The sequence below is a fragment of the Lissotriton helveticus genome, chromosome 1_1 (assembly GCF_964261635.1).
Source record: "Lissotriton helveticus chromosome 1_1, aLisHel1.1, whole genome shotgun sequence".
In the NCBI taxonomy this organism is placed as follows: Eukaryota; Metazoa; Chordata; class Amphibia; order Caudata; family Salamandridae; genus Lissotriton; species Lissotriton helveticus.
The window spans coordinates 2,073,741,048-2,073,757,594 of NC_136057.1; the positions used below are offsets into that span (position 1 = coordinate 2,073,741,048).

The window sequence follows — 16,547 nt, forward strand, 5'->3', positions numbered from 1 at the left end:
TTACTTGCAGGACAGTTGTAAATTTTCTGGGAAAGTACATTAGCCTGGAACATTATAACATATGTTTAAGAAAAAATAATGTTCGAAAGTAATAAAAAGCGTAATTTTTAGGTCATATGACCAAGCCTTTCATCATTAGAATAAGAAAAGTAAAATGAACCAATGAAAAGTTTTATTAACAAGTCACATGATCTGTTATGCTTACGTTACGCGCTGCGCGCCGCGCCCCGGATCACTTCCGGATGCGCTAACGCGGCGCGTCATATGACGCATTACGCGACAACGCAGGTCCAGAATATAGTCAAAATGTCTCTACCAACCAGCGGTCGGAACACAACCCCTTTCAGCAGGCTAAATAGTTCTGTTAAATGACAACAGAAGGGACAGGCAACAAGAACCATCAGTCAAAGAGGGGAGGGCAAGTTCTTCTCTACCGGGTCACGTTGGGGCGCTACCGGAACTGATCGAATTGGTAGTCTACAGAGTTTCTGGATGTTTCAGACTGAAGCTGGCGTTAGCATGAGAGCACCACCATTTCGTAGCTCCGTCGTGGCCATTCCACGAGCAATCATGCTAGCCGCTCCCCACCAGAAGCCTGCGGGAGTCGGGGGCCCCCAAGACTTTTGTAGAATCTTCAAGGCTGAGGGGACGCTTTCGAGAATGGAGCCCAAGCTCTAGCAGACAAGCGTCCGAGTTCCAAGGTGTCGCAGGGCCATTTTAGTGGACCACGCCCAAATCTGAAGAGCCGGCCGCCATTTTGAGAGTCCTGTGGCAGCCGCCTATCGCTGCACCGCAAGAGCGGGAGCAACTCAACTACATGGTGAGCGAGACGTTGTAGTCGAAAGAGCGGGCGGTAAACAGCTGAATAGCGGAAGAGGCACAGTGTAGCAAAAGCGGGCGGAATGGCAACTGAAATGGTAAAGGGGCTCCCCACTACAGCGTGTCTTTAGGTGAAACGGATTGTGGGACAAGGTCAAGAATGGAAGAGTTACCAAAAGGCAAAAAGTTCCACTTGATCCCGGGAGCCGGCCACCTATGTCGGGGGCGATCTCAGGCCACACCAGGAGAACACGACTTGGGGAGGGGGCCGGAGCCAAGCGCCCCCTCCGAGTCCGCGCCATCACACCGTCCCTCGGGGGCCTCCGTTAAGCGGTTCAGGGTAGCACCGCATCACATTGTTTACAAATGCAGTAACGTACTCAAACAGCCCCCACTTACTTTTAGAATAGTGAAGATGAAGCAAGTGCAAATAGGCTTCAGACAGTGTTACAAGCACTCTTCAAAACTTTGAATCATCAGAGTGCATGAGTTTCATGCTCGATCGATTGAGCTAGCCGGATCGGGCAACAAAAAGTTTAAAATAGTTATGTAAATAGTTGTTTAATAAAATGTTTTACCCTGTTACTTTGCTGGTGTGTTGTATATATTTGCATAGAGTTTATCGATATTTTGGGCGGGGTGGGTGGCGGAGCCGAGCTGTGTTGCAGCCATCATGGTGTGGAGTTCAGTTCATCTCACTAGTTTCGTATTTGTCATGAGGGGTTGTTCCTAATGTTTCTATTTTAGCGAGGTCAAAAAGAGATCCCATTAGTGGTCTACTGATTTTGCTCGATTCCTTTTGTTTTTTTACACGATTTTTCGCTATCTGCAAAGACTAAACAGAGTATTGCGACTCTGTGCTTGTTTGTAAATAGAGAATGAACCAAAGAGAACCAATTCTAAAACAGTTAATGCTTGGATAACAATCAATCAAATGGAGAGAGAAGCAGGCACGACGGATTACAACGGGGGCAAAGGCCTGCGTTAACTACCCTTCACTATCTGCAAAGAGAGAGTATTCCTAATAGAAATGAGGGGGGGGGGCAGCATTCAAAGCAGATCAGTGTGCATAAACACGAAAATGTTTTTTCTTACCACGTACTTGACATTCGACAGCTTATGATATTTGCTATTAAAAAACCTTTGAAATTCACTGAAAAAACCATAGGTTATAGACCATATATAGTTAGGAATTAGCATTTACAAAACCTTGAAAATTCACTGAAAAAACCATAGGTTATAGACCATATATAGTTAGGAATTAGCATTCAAAAAACCTTTTTTTACTCACACAAAACCATTGAAATTCCATATATAGTTAGTAGTACTAACTATATATCGCGCACCCGCAATCCACTGCTGATCATGTCACATATTACATCATTCATGACATGGTCAGTGACATCACTGATGACATCACTGATGACATCTCAAATGACATCACTGATGACATCACTGATGACATCTCAAATGACATCACTGATGACATCACTGATGACATCTCATTTGACATTACTGATCACATCACTGATGACATCATTCATGTGATAATACGATGAACCTCTTCAGACTCTAATATAACCTTAGATACACTCAGTGTAAACAGACACTCACAGACTGTCACTCATCCATGGAGTTACTTACACACCTAGTCAGTCATGCAAAGAATCAATCACACCTCCATTTCCTCAACTATACAGTTATACACACCTTACTCATTCAAACATATACTAACACATATTTACTCTATTTTACAATCCCTGATACAAGTTCACAATCATCCATACAGCCACTCACACATTCACTGGCTCTTATGCACAGTTATTTATATATGCCAACTCTCACATGTACTGTGTTTTACATATGTACTTACTTTGACATGTAGCACTGAGATATGCATTCACTCACCAATGCACAGAGTCATACACCTCCCAGCCACCCACACACACACTCAGTCTCCCATACAAATACTTGAGCAACCAATCAATAACCCATATACTTACTCATATAGCTACTGATCAACACTTGCAGCAGTTTACAGAACAACAAACATAATGATGTACAAATTAACACAGTTCAGTCACTAACCCATGCACTCAGTGAGACACATTTAACCACTCACTCATACAGTCAGTCATGCACCTACTAAATCCTTCATCCAGACACTTCCACATCCACTCATTCTTCAATATGTAAGACATATTTTAACTTTACAGAAATACACAGTCACTGGATGTTGTCATCAGTGATGTCATTTGAGATGTCATCAGTGATGTCATCAGTGATGTCATTTGAGATGTCATCAGTGATGTCATCAGTGATGTCACTGACCATGTCATGAATGATGTAATATGTGACATGATCAGCAGTGGATTGCGGGTGTGCGATATATAGTTAGTACTACTAACTATATATGGAATTTCAATGGTTTTGTGTGAGTAAAAAAAGGTTTTTTAAATGCTAATTCCTAACTATATATGGTCTATAACCTATGGTTTTTTCAGTGAATATATATATATACATATATTCACTGAAAAAAACGTAGGTTTCACACCAGTTATAGTTAGCTGAACATTTTACTCATACAAAACCATTGAAATTCCCACGTTATAGTTAGTTGGACTCACTATAACTCGCACGCCCGCAATCCACTTCTGATGATGTCATATATTACATCATTCATGACATGGTCAGTGACATCACTGATGACATCACTGATGACATCTCAAATTACATCACTGATGACATCACTGATGACATCATCCAGTGACTTTGTGTTTCTGTAAAGTTAAAATATGTTTTACATATTGAAGAATGAGTGGATGTATGAGTGTCTGGATGAAGGATTTAGTAGGTGCGTGACTGACTGTATGAGTGAGTGATTAAATGTGTCTTACTGAATGCATTGGTTAGTGACTAAACTGTCTGAATGTGTGCATCAGTATGTCTGTTGTTGTGTAAGCTGCTGCATGTGTTGATCAGTAGCTATATGAGTGGCTATATTGGTTATTGATTGGTTGTTCAAGTATTTGTATGTGAGGGTGAGTGTGTGTGTGGGTGGCTGGGAGGTGTGTGACTCTGTGCATATATGTGTGAGCAGTTGATTCACTTGGCATATGGGTTCAAGAGTGCATGTGGAAAGAGCTGTATTTGGGGGTTGACTGTCTGCATGGATGTGTTGGTGAGTGAATGGCTATCTCAGTGCTCCATGTCCAAGTAAGTACATATGTAAAACACAGTGCATGTGAGAGTTGGCATATATAAATGACTATACATGAGAGCCTGTGATTGCATAAGTGACTGTATGGATCAATGTGTACTTGTATCAGTGATTGTAAAAGAGAGTAAGTATGTGTTACTATATGTTTGAATAAGTAAGGTATAGTGTGTATAACTGTGTAGTTGAGGAAATGGTAGTGTGATTGATTCTCTGCATAACTGACTAGGTGTTTGAGTAACCCTGTGGATGAGTGTCAGTGTGTAAGTGTCTGTATAGGTGTATGACTGGATATGATAGTGTTCTATTGATGAGTGACCGTATGTATGAGTGATTGTATGGGTGAATGAGTGGATGTGTGTGTAGACCTAGAAATCAGTGAGTGCGTATGTAGTTACTGGTATTGGTGTGTCAATAATTTCAGGAATGGTAGTTTGTATTTAACACTGGGTGTATCAAAGGTTAGATTAGAGTGTGAGGAGGTGCATCGTATTATCACATGGATGATGTCATCAGTGATGTCATCAGTGATGTCATTTGAGATGTCATCAGTGATGTCATTAGTGATGTCATTTGAGATGTCATCAGTGATGTCATCAGTGATGTCACTGACCATGTCATGAATGATGTAATATGTGACATCATCAGCAGTGGATTGCGGGCGCACGAGTTATAGTGAGTCCAACTAACTATAACGTGGGAATTTCAATGGTTTTGTATGAGTAAAATGTTCAGCTAACTATAACTGGTGTGAAACCTATGGTTTTTTCAGTGAATTTGAAAGGTTTTTTAAATGCTAATTCCTAACTATAACGAGTGTGAAACCTATGGTTTTTTCAGTGAATTTGAAAGGTTTTTTAAATGCTTATTCCTAACTATAACGATTGTGAAACCTATGGTTTTTTTTTGTAAATTTCAAAGGTTTTTTAAAAACTAATTCCTAACTATAACGTTTCTGAAACCTATGTTTTTTTAAGTGAATTTCATAGTTTTTTTAAAAGCTAATTCCTTTGTATATCGACTTTGTAACCTACGATTCTTTTTTTTATTAGCTGTTTTTTACAATTAATTATATATATATATTTTTTTAATTATTTGTACAATGAATATATATTTTTTTTACATTTTGTTCTGGTGCGCTCAGGGTGCGCGCACCTGTAAGCTCTCCCGAGAGCGCACCGTGAGCGCAATTTCTGCTTTCGTAAAAAAAAATATGTATAAAAAGTAAATAATAATGCAAGACATTTGGTACCATACTTATAAAAGCAGTATTTTTGATTTACGAAATGAAAATGATTTTGCATTTCCGTAAAGCTATCAAAACGTCACTCAGGCGCGCCGTGTAAGCGCCCCCGGAAGCGCCTAAGTTCGTGCCGTGTAAGCGCCCCCGGAAGCGCTCCGGTGCGCGCAGCGGAAGCGCGTCAAGTCATGTGACCTAAAAATAACACTTTTCATTGGTTGCTAACAGTTTTTTTTTACATAGAATGAAATCCCCACCCATTTCCTTCGCTTCTTCTTTCACTTTTGTGACTGCAAGACCTGTCTTTTTGCTCTTGAATCTTTGTTGGATTATCATGGCTGCCAGAGCATCAAGCAGCAATGATGACTCTAATGGATTCATTGATGAATAGGTTCCTCAGCCTAGAGTTAAGGAACATTTTATCTGGAAATGTTTTGACATTCCTGAGGGACAAAAGAAAGTAAATGCTGCAAAGGTGGAGTGCAAGATCTGCCATACTGTGCTTTCCAGAGGAGACCCCACAAGGAAGTACAGTTTTGGCAATTCTACCATGATTCGCCACGTCGAGAGAAGGCATCCCCAGAACTATGCCCGGGAGAGTGTCAGGGCTCTGGCACGAGAGGCTCCCAAGGATGGTGCCTCTACTTCAACGGGAGGACCAACTACATCGGTGAGGGGGCGACCAGAAGAGCTGATCCCTAATATTCAGCCTGCTTTTAATGAAGCCGTAATTAAATGCAGAAAATGTGATCAGCTACTTTGCTATGGGGAACAAAGTGTTATGCTCATGGTTCGAGCATTAGAGAACCACCGCTGCCGTCCCCAGTCCTAATTTTGATTTTTTTTTTTTTCGCTCCTGTTGAGCAGTTTCCCATTCCCTGTTTTTGTTTTTGTTCAAAAAAATTGAAAAAAGAAGAAAAAAAAAGTTCTTTTCAGAACTACCTCCAATTCTCATCAAAGAGCTGTATTCTTAAAAAAATGAAAAAGAGTAACTGAAGTGGAGTGCAGTGAGAGAGGAGACGAAAATGAGTGAGAAAGCAAAGAAAGGGACGAGAGGGGAAGGGAAGTGAAGTAGGGGGACTGAATGAAGGTGAGTGTAGGGAAGGAGAGTGAGGAGAAGGAGAGTGAACATGGGGAATGTGGATAAGTGAAGATAATGTAGTAAAAGAATGGTGGTGTGGAAGGGTAAGAAAAGAGCAGTTATGTTTAGGAAAGAGTGGAGATACAGACTGGATAAAGACAATTGAGTGTGAGACAAGGTGAGTAAGGCAGTGAAGAAACAGAGAAAGTGAAAGAAAAAATAAGAGTAGAAGACTGAAGGCCTCATTTATGAGACCATGCATCACTTTTACGCCACCGGTGCGTCACTTTTTGTAACGCACCAGTGCTGTAAAAAATGCACCTTGTTCAGTCATATTTACAAAGTGACGCATCTAGGTAGATGCGTCACTTTGTAAACCACTGCGCCACATTATACCTGCGTCAGGTGTAATGTATGCAAAGGGGGCGTATTGACGCAAGAAAGGGTCGTAGAAGTGACGCAGTGAAATGTATGAGATTTCACTGCGTCACTTTTAGGACACCGTTGCGTCAAAATCTTGCGCCTGCCTCACAGCAAGCGTAAGAGTGACGCAGGCCCTTTCACATGGGGCTGGCTCCATGTGAAAGCATGCATTGCTGCAGTTGCGTCACTTTTGTGACACACTCCAGCAATGCATCACTTTTGCGCTTACAGATACGTCAGAAATACTAATGTATCTGTAACTCCTTGCGACATAATGCGTCATACATTAAATATGACGCATGAGTAGAAGACTGAAGGCCTCATTTATGAGGCCATGCGTCACTTTTACGCCGCCGGTGCGTCACTTTTTGTGATGCACCAGTGCTGTAAAAAATGCACCTTGTTGAGTCATATTTACAAAGTGACACATCTAGATAGATGCGTCACTTTGTAAACCCCTGTGCCACATTATACCTGCGCCAGCTGTAATGTATGCAAAGGTGGCGTATTGACGTAAGGAAGGGTCGTAGAAGTGACGCAGTGAAATCTATGAGATTTCACTGCGTCTAAATATTGCGCCTGCCTCACAGCAGGCGTAAGACGACGCAGGCCCTTTCACATGGGACTGGCCCCATGTGAAAGGATGCATTGCTGGAGTTGCATCATTTTTGTGACACACTCCAGCAATGCATCACTTTCCTCTAAACACTCTACTTTATTTTTTTACTGTATTTTTTTACACTGTTTTTCCCCGTGGTGCGCTCAGGGTGCGCGTACCGGAGAGCGTACCAGGGAGCGCAGCCAGCGCTTACCCCGCGAAAATAAAAAAAAAAAAAAAACTTTTTTTGCCCTTCAAGGTCCTTCTAGGCCCCCCTCAGAAAACCTAGGGGGTCAGGGGGTGTCTACTCTGCCCCCTTTTAATTATTTCCCCCTTTCTTTTTCACCTCTTGTGTCTCGATTCTACCGAGACACAAGATGGCGGACTCTCCGGACTGTTTACAATGTTGACAGACACCCGACAGCCAATCAGCTTTCCGCTTGCGCACTCCCGTAGCTCGCCGGGTGCGCTCCCCGGTACGCACACCTGTGAGCGCTCGGAGAACGCCTATAGATATATATGTGTTTTTAAAGTTAATTTTCGTAAAAACCACTGGAGCAATTTTCACCAAACATAGCAAAGGCACATCTGCGTACCAGTCCCTACAATTTTGCTAAGTTTGGCGTAATTCCGTTCAGCGGTTCGGGCTGTAGACTTGTCAGACTGTCCTATGGAAATTAACATGGGGAAAACACGTTTTGGGACCCCCCTTTTTTCTCGGCCCCCACTTCACGAATCCCCCCGAAACTTTCAGGGAAGGAGCGCACAATTTCCTCAACCGACGCCAGAGTTATTCCCAATAGAATGTTGCGGATTTCCTATGGTAGCCAATCCTAACTATAACTACCTACTGGCGACCGCCAGTAGGTAATATATGTATGTATGTATGTATATATATATATATATATATATATATGTAACAGGATATATATATATATATCCCGTTACACCTGCGACGATGGAATCACACCAAACAAAAACAAAAAACAGGTCCGGACCACAATCTCGTGCCAAATTTCTATTTTATTTTGTGCTCGGCGGCCTGACGCGTTTCGGCTCCCTCCGGAGCCTTGATATATATATACTATCTGTACCCTGACACGCGTTGCTGTGGCTCAGTCTGGTTAAATGGAAGAGAAAGAAAAGAGTAAGCGCACGTTTCTAATATGTTTAATTTGACAATGCTTGTGGGTATACAATATGTTTTTGTGACTATTGTCTCTATGCGACCCTTGTAGTTGTTGCGCAGCAAGCAAATCGATAGGGTCTGTTCGGCCTTTCGATTGAAAACATGCGCGTATTTTACACGCGCGTATTCAAATCCAAAGTTGTGTATATATAAACACGCGCTAATGTTGCAAAGTGAACCAACTCCTCCCCCCTCCCTCCACCCACATCCCTGTCTGCCATCCTGACACTAACTGTCCATCCTAATATATGTAGACTGTTGTCTCTATGCGTCATTTCTTAATGTTGCAAAGTGAACCAGCTTCTCACCCCTCCCTCCACCCACTTCTCGATCTGCCATCCTGACACCAACTGTCCATCCTAATATATGTAGACTATTGTCTCTATGCGTCACTCGTAGTTGTTGTGCAGCATCTCTATGCATCCTTTCTTAATGTTGCAAAGTGAACCAACTCCTCTCCCCTCCCTTCACCCACTTCCCAGTCTGCCATCCTGACACCAACTGTCCATCCTAATATATGTGGACTATTGTCTCTATGCGCCCACTTCCCGGTCTGCCATCCTGACACCAACTGTCTATCCTAAGATATGTAGACTATTGTCTCTATGCGTCCCTTGTAGTTGTTGTGCAGCATCTCTATGCGTCCTTTCTTAATGTTGCAAAGTGAACCTACTCCTCCCACCACCCACTTCCCGGTCTGCCATCCTAACACCAACTGTCCATCCTAATATATGTGGACTATTGTCTCTATGCGTCCCCTTGTAGTTGTTGCGCAGCAAAAAAAACGATAGGGTCTGTTCGGCCTTTCGATTAAAAACGGGCTTATTGGACACGTGTGTTTTCGAATCCAACGTTGTGTATATATAAGCACATGCTTAATATATGTGGACTATTGTCTCTATGCGTCCCTTGGAATTGTTGCGCAGCAACCAAATCGATAGGTTCTGTTTGGCCTTTCGATTAAAAACAAGCGCGTTTTCGAATCTAACGTTGTCTATCTATAAACACGCTCTTAATCAAATCCAACATTGTGTCAAAATTTCAAGGCAATCGTTCAGAGATTTAAGATTTTCAACAAACGAACATTGACATTTTTATCTGTTTGGGCTTTCCATTAAAAACACGCGCGAATTCGACACGCGCGTATTGGAATCCAACGTTGTGTATATAAAAACATGCGCATATATTCGAATCAAACGTTGTGTCAAAATTTGAAAGCAACCGACGAGGAACTTTCGGAGATTCGCAATTTTGAACAAACAAACATTTGCATTTTTATTTATATAGATGTATATATATATATATATATATATATATATATATATATATATATATGTATAGTTTTTTAAAATAAAAAAAGTATGACTAAAGGGACGTTATAGTTAATGAAAATATCAGTTAACCCCTTCCGTGCGGCCGTAATTCCCCCCGTGTGCGGCCGCCGAACGAACAGGGCGGGGCCGTGACGAACCCCAGCCGTCATCAGCACACAAGCACCGTGGAGCGTGACGGCTGGGGTTCGTCACCAGCATGGAAGGAGTTAAAACATACTATTTCAACCAAGCAAAACCAGTGAAATTCACCAGTTATAGTTATTTCAAGTAACTATAACTCATGGCCCAAAGAAACCATAACTTGCGACTTCACCATGCACTGTGAAATACGTCAGGTATTACATCTCTTATGACATGTTCTATGACATCATTGATACCATTACCACATCTGAAATTACATAATTGATAACAACACTGTGCATGGCGGGGTGTGAGTAATACTTAATTTGGAGTACAGAGCCCACCCTCTGTCACACATACCCAAAGACGTTTGGCTAGGCACTTCACCCACACCCCCACAGATGTACCACATCTCAGGGACACCCAAGCCCCTTACCGTCGGCTGGGTGCAGCATGCCATGTACAGCTAGGGGCTTGGAGCAGGGCCTGGCCTCAATATGTTATCCTCGTCAAGAATGAAAACGTTGCTTAAGAAATTTTCCAAATTTACTTTCAGATGTGTTATCATACTATTATCCAAAGCTCTGAGTGTAATACCGTTTTAGTACACAAGCGTTATTAAAATTCAAAGAAAAAACAATGATATAAAATTAAAGCTTTCCACATACGTGGAAGGTTCTTGGAGAATGTTCTTTGATTTTGTTGATGCCATATTAGCTTTTTTGTCGTCTGGAGTATGAGGAACTTTGCAATGTGTATTTTCAAATGTAATGCTTTGTTGGATTCTTATTGTAGTGCTTCAAATGATGTGCAGGTATTTGAAGACAGGCAGTGATTTTCGATTTTTTTCAAAGGGATTGCCTTGCCGCCCATTGCTGTAAAGACCACATCATAAACACAGTTTATTGGCAGTACCAGGTGTTTCCCATTTTCAAGTTTAATATTCCTTGTTTACAAAGCCAAAAAAGTCTGACAGATAAATTAGAATTATATGTTGGTAGTCTTGCTACAAGAATATATCTTTTCCTTTTTATGCTTCATCTTGTTTAAAACACAGAGTAATACTGATAGCAAGACAGATTATGACAACTACCAAAGATACAGTTATCACCACAGTAGGAATATGAACAGTGATAGGTTGTGGTAGCTCAATAGGAGGAGGAGCAGACGTGGAATGGTAGGATACTGGTGGGCGGCATGTTATAGGTGTAGATGGAGGAACAGATGCTGGTGGCTCAGTTGGCACAGATGGGCTTGTGGGAATGGGTGTTTTGGGAATGATGAGGGCAACTTGAGCTATGTTTGATATTTCTGACCAACTGCCAGCTTCGTCAGTTGCACGCACTGCAAAGTAGGTGACACCTTCATTCTGTAGGGCTAATTCTTCGGGTGCAAAGATAATGGTTTCCAAAGAGCCAGCAACTTTTGGTGTCAAAGAGGAGACATCAATGGATGTTGTAGTATTAAAGTTGGCCATAAAATGCCCTGGATTTCCACTCATTCTTATTTGATACCTTGAAGCTGAAGAGAGAGAGAGAAGTGTTAGATTAATCAATATTACCTTAAAAACATATGCAAATTAGAGATAGTATTGGCCACCCTGCAGTATGTGTTCATTTGATTTCTTTTTAAGGCGAACAAAAATTTCATTTGACCGTGGTACTCAAACTAGAAGCACAAGCAAAGCAAGCTTCCTGAAATGCAGACGTCTCATTCACAATGTTGTATAAATAAAGATTAATGGAAGCCATTACAATCTTACGTGAAATAAATATAAACTACGTCTCATTATAATACACTGAAAACCAACGAGGAAAACATTGGGCGTGGGCAGAGTGAGATTATTTCCAAGAAATGTTAAGGATCCTACTTTCATACTTATCTTGAATAGAAATCCACTGATTCATAATAGATTAAATTTACTGATTCCACAGAATGCCAACAAAATCTTGGCAATAATATGAACTGGAACTGCACTGTCAGTGTACATGTCTGCCAATCGGGGAAAAAAATTAAGAGTCACCCCGTTCCATCCTAGTTCAGTGCTCACATGAAAGGTAATTGCAAAAGTGCATTCTTTATTTTTAAAAATCACTATCATTTGAACTTTTCAAAAGGTCGGATAATATTTTGTACTCTTCCACAGACACACACATTTTATAGGCATGAATTTAAAGTGATTTGTCACCATTTTGATCAAATCTATTCTAAATTGCAGAACACAAAGGTGCCGATTACGGTGGTGGGCGGACATGAGTCCGCCTGCCATTGTAGCGGGATTGGGACCGCCCACCTGTAATGTGGCGGTCCCGCACCCCTAAATACGATTCGACCACTACCTTGGCAGTCGCATCGAGCAATTTAACATTGCCCCCATGTTGAGCATTTCCCTGCACAACGTGGCAGGCACTGCGCGGTGCCTGCCACCTTGTGCATGGATATATAAGTGGTACCATGGGTACCCCCCCAGTGCACAACTGGCTCCCCCACCACAAAGGGGGGCCCGTAACGAGCCCCCCGTAGCCAGCCTCCGCCAGCCTTTAAAAAAAGCGGTTCTCCCACCATGAAAAGGCTGTCTGATGCCACAATTATGATCGGGAGGGCGGTGCTTGCTAGGCACCGCCACCATATCCCTGATCTGATCCGCTCCACCAGGCAATTGCAATGATTGCCTATGACGGAAGCGTGGTGGGCGCTCTTTGGCAGTGGCGGTCCCTCCGCCATCGTAATCAGCCCCAAAGTGAGTTCTGCTCACGTATGCCTACTGTATTTTTCACTTGTGACTACCTGGTTTTTGGCCTTTTCGAGACTCACCCAAAGTAATTATATGGTAAAAGGGCTGAAAGAGCTAACTGCCAACGTCTGCCTTTTAAGAAAAGACTGCTGCTGTGCTGCTTGTGAAAGATATTCTGGGATGGCTGCAGGTGAACATGTGAGCTTATGTGTGGATGTATGGGTTCAGGTTGCACTTGTGAGATCACCGTCTAGTGCAGCTTGGTATCTGTGCACAAAAAGGACCCTTCAAGAATTGAAACTCACCCATGGTAGGTCATATAATGTGAGTAGGCATTCATAGTGTAAGTCTGTATGGCTTACTGAAGGTCTATGGTGCTTGAACTGTGTAACACGTTATCAGCAAAATCTGCACTAAAGAACAATTTCTCGCCACTAGTGAGGAATCAATATATTGGTAAACAGGCCTCCCCAGGGATGATTTACAGTCCTGAATATCATGGGCGGTATTACACAAGCACCCGAGGATGCAAGGGACATTTTCACCTGTTTTATGCACCCCTGGGGCACTTTGGGATTACAGAAGGGGCTACATATGTTTGTATGGCCACTTTTGGAGTACAGGTAGCGCTGGCGCACATACAGTGCCAGCGCTATCATTAGAGAGCATGCCCTCATTTGCATGGGGGTATGGCCTCAGGCCAATTAAAGAATAACTTTGCCTCTGTTCCTGCGGCAAATGACCAACATGGTTACAGAGGCAAACATGCAGCGTGCCTTCTAAATTCAGCACTCCAAAGGGATGAAACGGGGCCCCAGACATCCCCTTTCAGGCGGCTGCAGTCACTCAGTGCACCCGCCTGCAAGGGAATCTCTATACCCTTTTAAAATTGCACACCTGTTGCTGCCTGCACAGAAAAACACAGAGCAGCTTTTAAACAGCTGCTCTGTATTTCTCTTGAATGCACTGCTCTATGGGCAGCGCTAGTTCATGGCTGTACAAGGGCAGCACATTCTTCCTGATAGGGTGCACTTTCCAGGTTTGAACCTGCCACACCTGCCTTAAGGTGTTCTGTGGTGCAAACATGGAAAATGCGCCCCACTATGTGCAATATGGCCCCATATCTACTCTTCTTATGACACTTAAATAATTGTCCTATTTCACTGGCTGAGCTAATAATCAGGATCCACACCTTTGTCCACCCTATAGGCCAAGTTAATGTGTCTGCTCTCCAGCAGGAGGATCAAAGACAATAAGGCTAGAAAAGGGTTGAGAGGAAATCTGCATCTTTTAATTAGCTTGTTAGAATGAACCAAATTGAGAAAACCTATGCCTACAGAAACAAAGGAGGAGGGTCAGACCTGTGGAGCTCAACAAAGGATGAAGTTGCCTTCGATGTTTTGGTGGAAGGGATTGTGCAGCTGTGTCAGCTGGAGGAGTCAAGGTTCTCAAGAAAGCTCTTTCCACAGACAACTTGAAGTTCCCCTATTGGAATGTCCTATAATGCTATGCAGGAGGGTTGGAGTGATAAAGTGGTATCCAAAGATTTGTCAGGGGTGCCTGGCTTCTAAAACCTTACACCCCAATTAAAAACCCCTGCTTAAGGCAGTCATAAATGAGAAGATACTGAACCTGGGAGTGACAATGGTGAAAAAATGCCTAGTAGGAAGGAGAAGCCACAAGGATGGACTTTGGGGTCTTGTGTCCGGCTGGCCACCAAGACTAGATTGTCTCTCTCCAGTGTCGGTGGCATTGTCCCCGCCACTGAGGAACAGTTCAGTGAACTGGCCTGCTGGGGCGCACTGAAGAGCTCCCCTGGGACTCCTGTGCACTGGACCTTGACTCAGCTGATATACAGATGCTATACAAGTAGCCAGGAGACTGTGGGACCAAGGGATTGAAGCATGGAGAGTATTTTGCTTGTTGGCTGTGGATGGGCTGCACAAGATGTTCCCCCTATAAGGAGAAAAGCACCAGGAGCTGGGAAGAGGGCAGGTCTGCCACAGGGAGCCAGAAAACCCAACTTCAAACAAATGCATTATTTACAGACCAAGACGTTGACCACCAGGAGCAAAGCAAACCCAAAATCATCTAAATGGGCTGTACATTTCTTAAGAAATCATCATTTAAAGGTCAGCTCCAGGGAGGAGGACAAGCAGGGATCACAGGACGTCGCACTTCATCACTGATTCCTAAAAATACCCACAGAGTGGGATGGTCCACTGGGTTGGCACAGCCTCAATAAATAAAGGATGATGGGGAGGAGACACATGTGTAACCCCCTCCCGAAAGTTTATTAATGCCCCTTGGGTCCCATCTCACCAGGTGCTGGAGCACAAGCAGTGGGTCGATGGGACCCCTACCCTGTCCCCCAGAATCAGAAGTCACAGGGTCTGGCCCATTGTCTGTCCGCGGGAGCGGGAACTGTTGGTCTCCTCTTGCCTGAGTTGCACTTAGCTGCGAGCAGGAGCTGATAGAAGACTGGCTCCCATTGGAGTGGCAGCAAAAGAAAACTTTTGTCACCTCCCACATGTCACACAAGTAATGCAGTGTGTGTGGGGAGAGTCAGCTATCGCAGTGGGGTAACACATGGCTCTGGGTGCTCCGAATGGTATGGGAATGCCCAAAAATAAACTGATAAGCATGGTGCGAGGTCACACAATGAAAGCGGCTGGCAGAAATGTGCAAATAAAATATGCACCCCCTGGGCCTCGGAGAGCGACAGAAGTGCAATAGCAGCCTAATTAAAGCAAAATAAAGATTCTGGGGCAAATGTTTTTGAGCACAATGCTTTATTGACAATGGTAATGGTGGAAAATGCTAGGTTTCACAGCATAATGAGTGTGATGAATTGTTGTTATTACCACCATTTACTAACCCTGGGCGTAGTAGGCGTAGTGGGGCTACGCGAAACTACGCAAAGTGGGCAAGAAACTACGTCCACCTACGCACTTCGCGTAGCCCCACTACACGCCACCCGCCTCCCTCCCGCCCTCCCTAAATACTACCCGCCTCCCTCCCGCCCTCCCTAAATACTTAAATAACCTTTTTAAAATGAATAAAAACCACTTACCTTGTCCGCTGCGTCTCTGGGGCTCCCTCTCGTAATCGCGCCGCCATCTTGGATACTAATGCGCATGCGAGGCCGCCCGCGCATGCGCATTTCTCACGAGAAATGCGCATGCGCGGGTGGCCGCGCATGCGCATTAGTATCCAAGATGGCGGCGCGATTACGAGAGGGAGCCCCGGGGACGCAGATGACAAGGTAAGTGGTTTTTATTCTTTTTAAAAAGGTTATTTAAGTATTTAGGGAGGGCGGGAGGGAGGCGGGTGGCGGGCAACTTCGCTAGTGGGCGTAGTGTTGCCTGCTATGCCTACTTTGCAAATGGCGAAGTAGGCAACACTACGCCCACTCCGTGGGCGCAGCGAAGTACTACACCCAGGGTTACCATTTACTTCAATAGCGGGTCATAATATGTATTGCATATTATTACTGTCGCCATGGACTTTATACGTGTTAAATTGGTGAATTGTAACATGTGGCTGCTTTAATGTTGTGGTTACACCCTCTCAAAGCCAATAAGCTGATTTATTTGTAAAGGCATTCTCTAATATTATGATGTTGAGAATAGGTGGGGGGTATTGCGGTTATATGGTTGTGGGCTGACTGGGGGGGCTAAGTGATATGAGGGTTGCGACCATAGCTATTTCCAGCTCCCTGATTGTATCCCTGATTTTCTACAATTGTGATTTCATGTGTGGTAGTTGTTACGGTGTGTGTAATGAAAGTGC

The 16,547-nt window shown here is 43.4% G+C and overlaps 1 protein-coding gene across 3 annotated transcripts in view; it reads right to left on the bottom strand.

Annotated features, from left to right (window-relative positions):
• Positions 1-10,922: 10,922 nt before the first annotated feature.
• The window catches only part of LOC144755913 (calcium-activated chloride channel regulator 1-like), a 542,164-nt gene continuing 536,539 nt past the window's right edge, over positions 10,923-16,547 (bottom strand). For all 3 annotated transcript variants that reach the window (XM_078645321.1, XM_078645313.1, XM_078645302.1), the window contains one exon: positions 10,923-11,542. In XM_078645321.1, the coding sequence (XP_078501447.1) occupies positions 11,052-11,542 (491 nt within the window). In that variant the 3' untranslated portion in view covers positions 10,923-11,051. The remainder of the gene's footprint in view (positions 11,543-16,547) is intronic.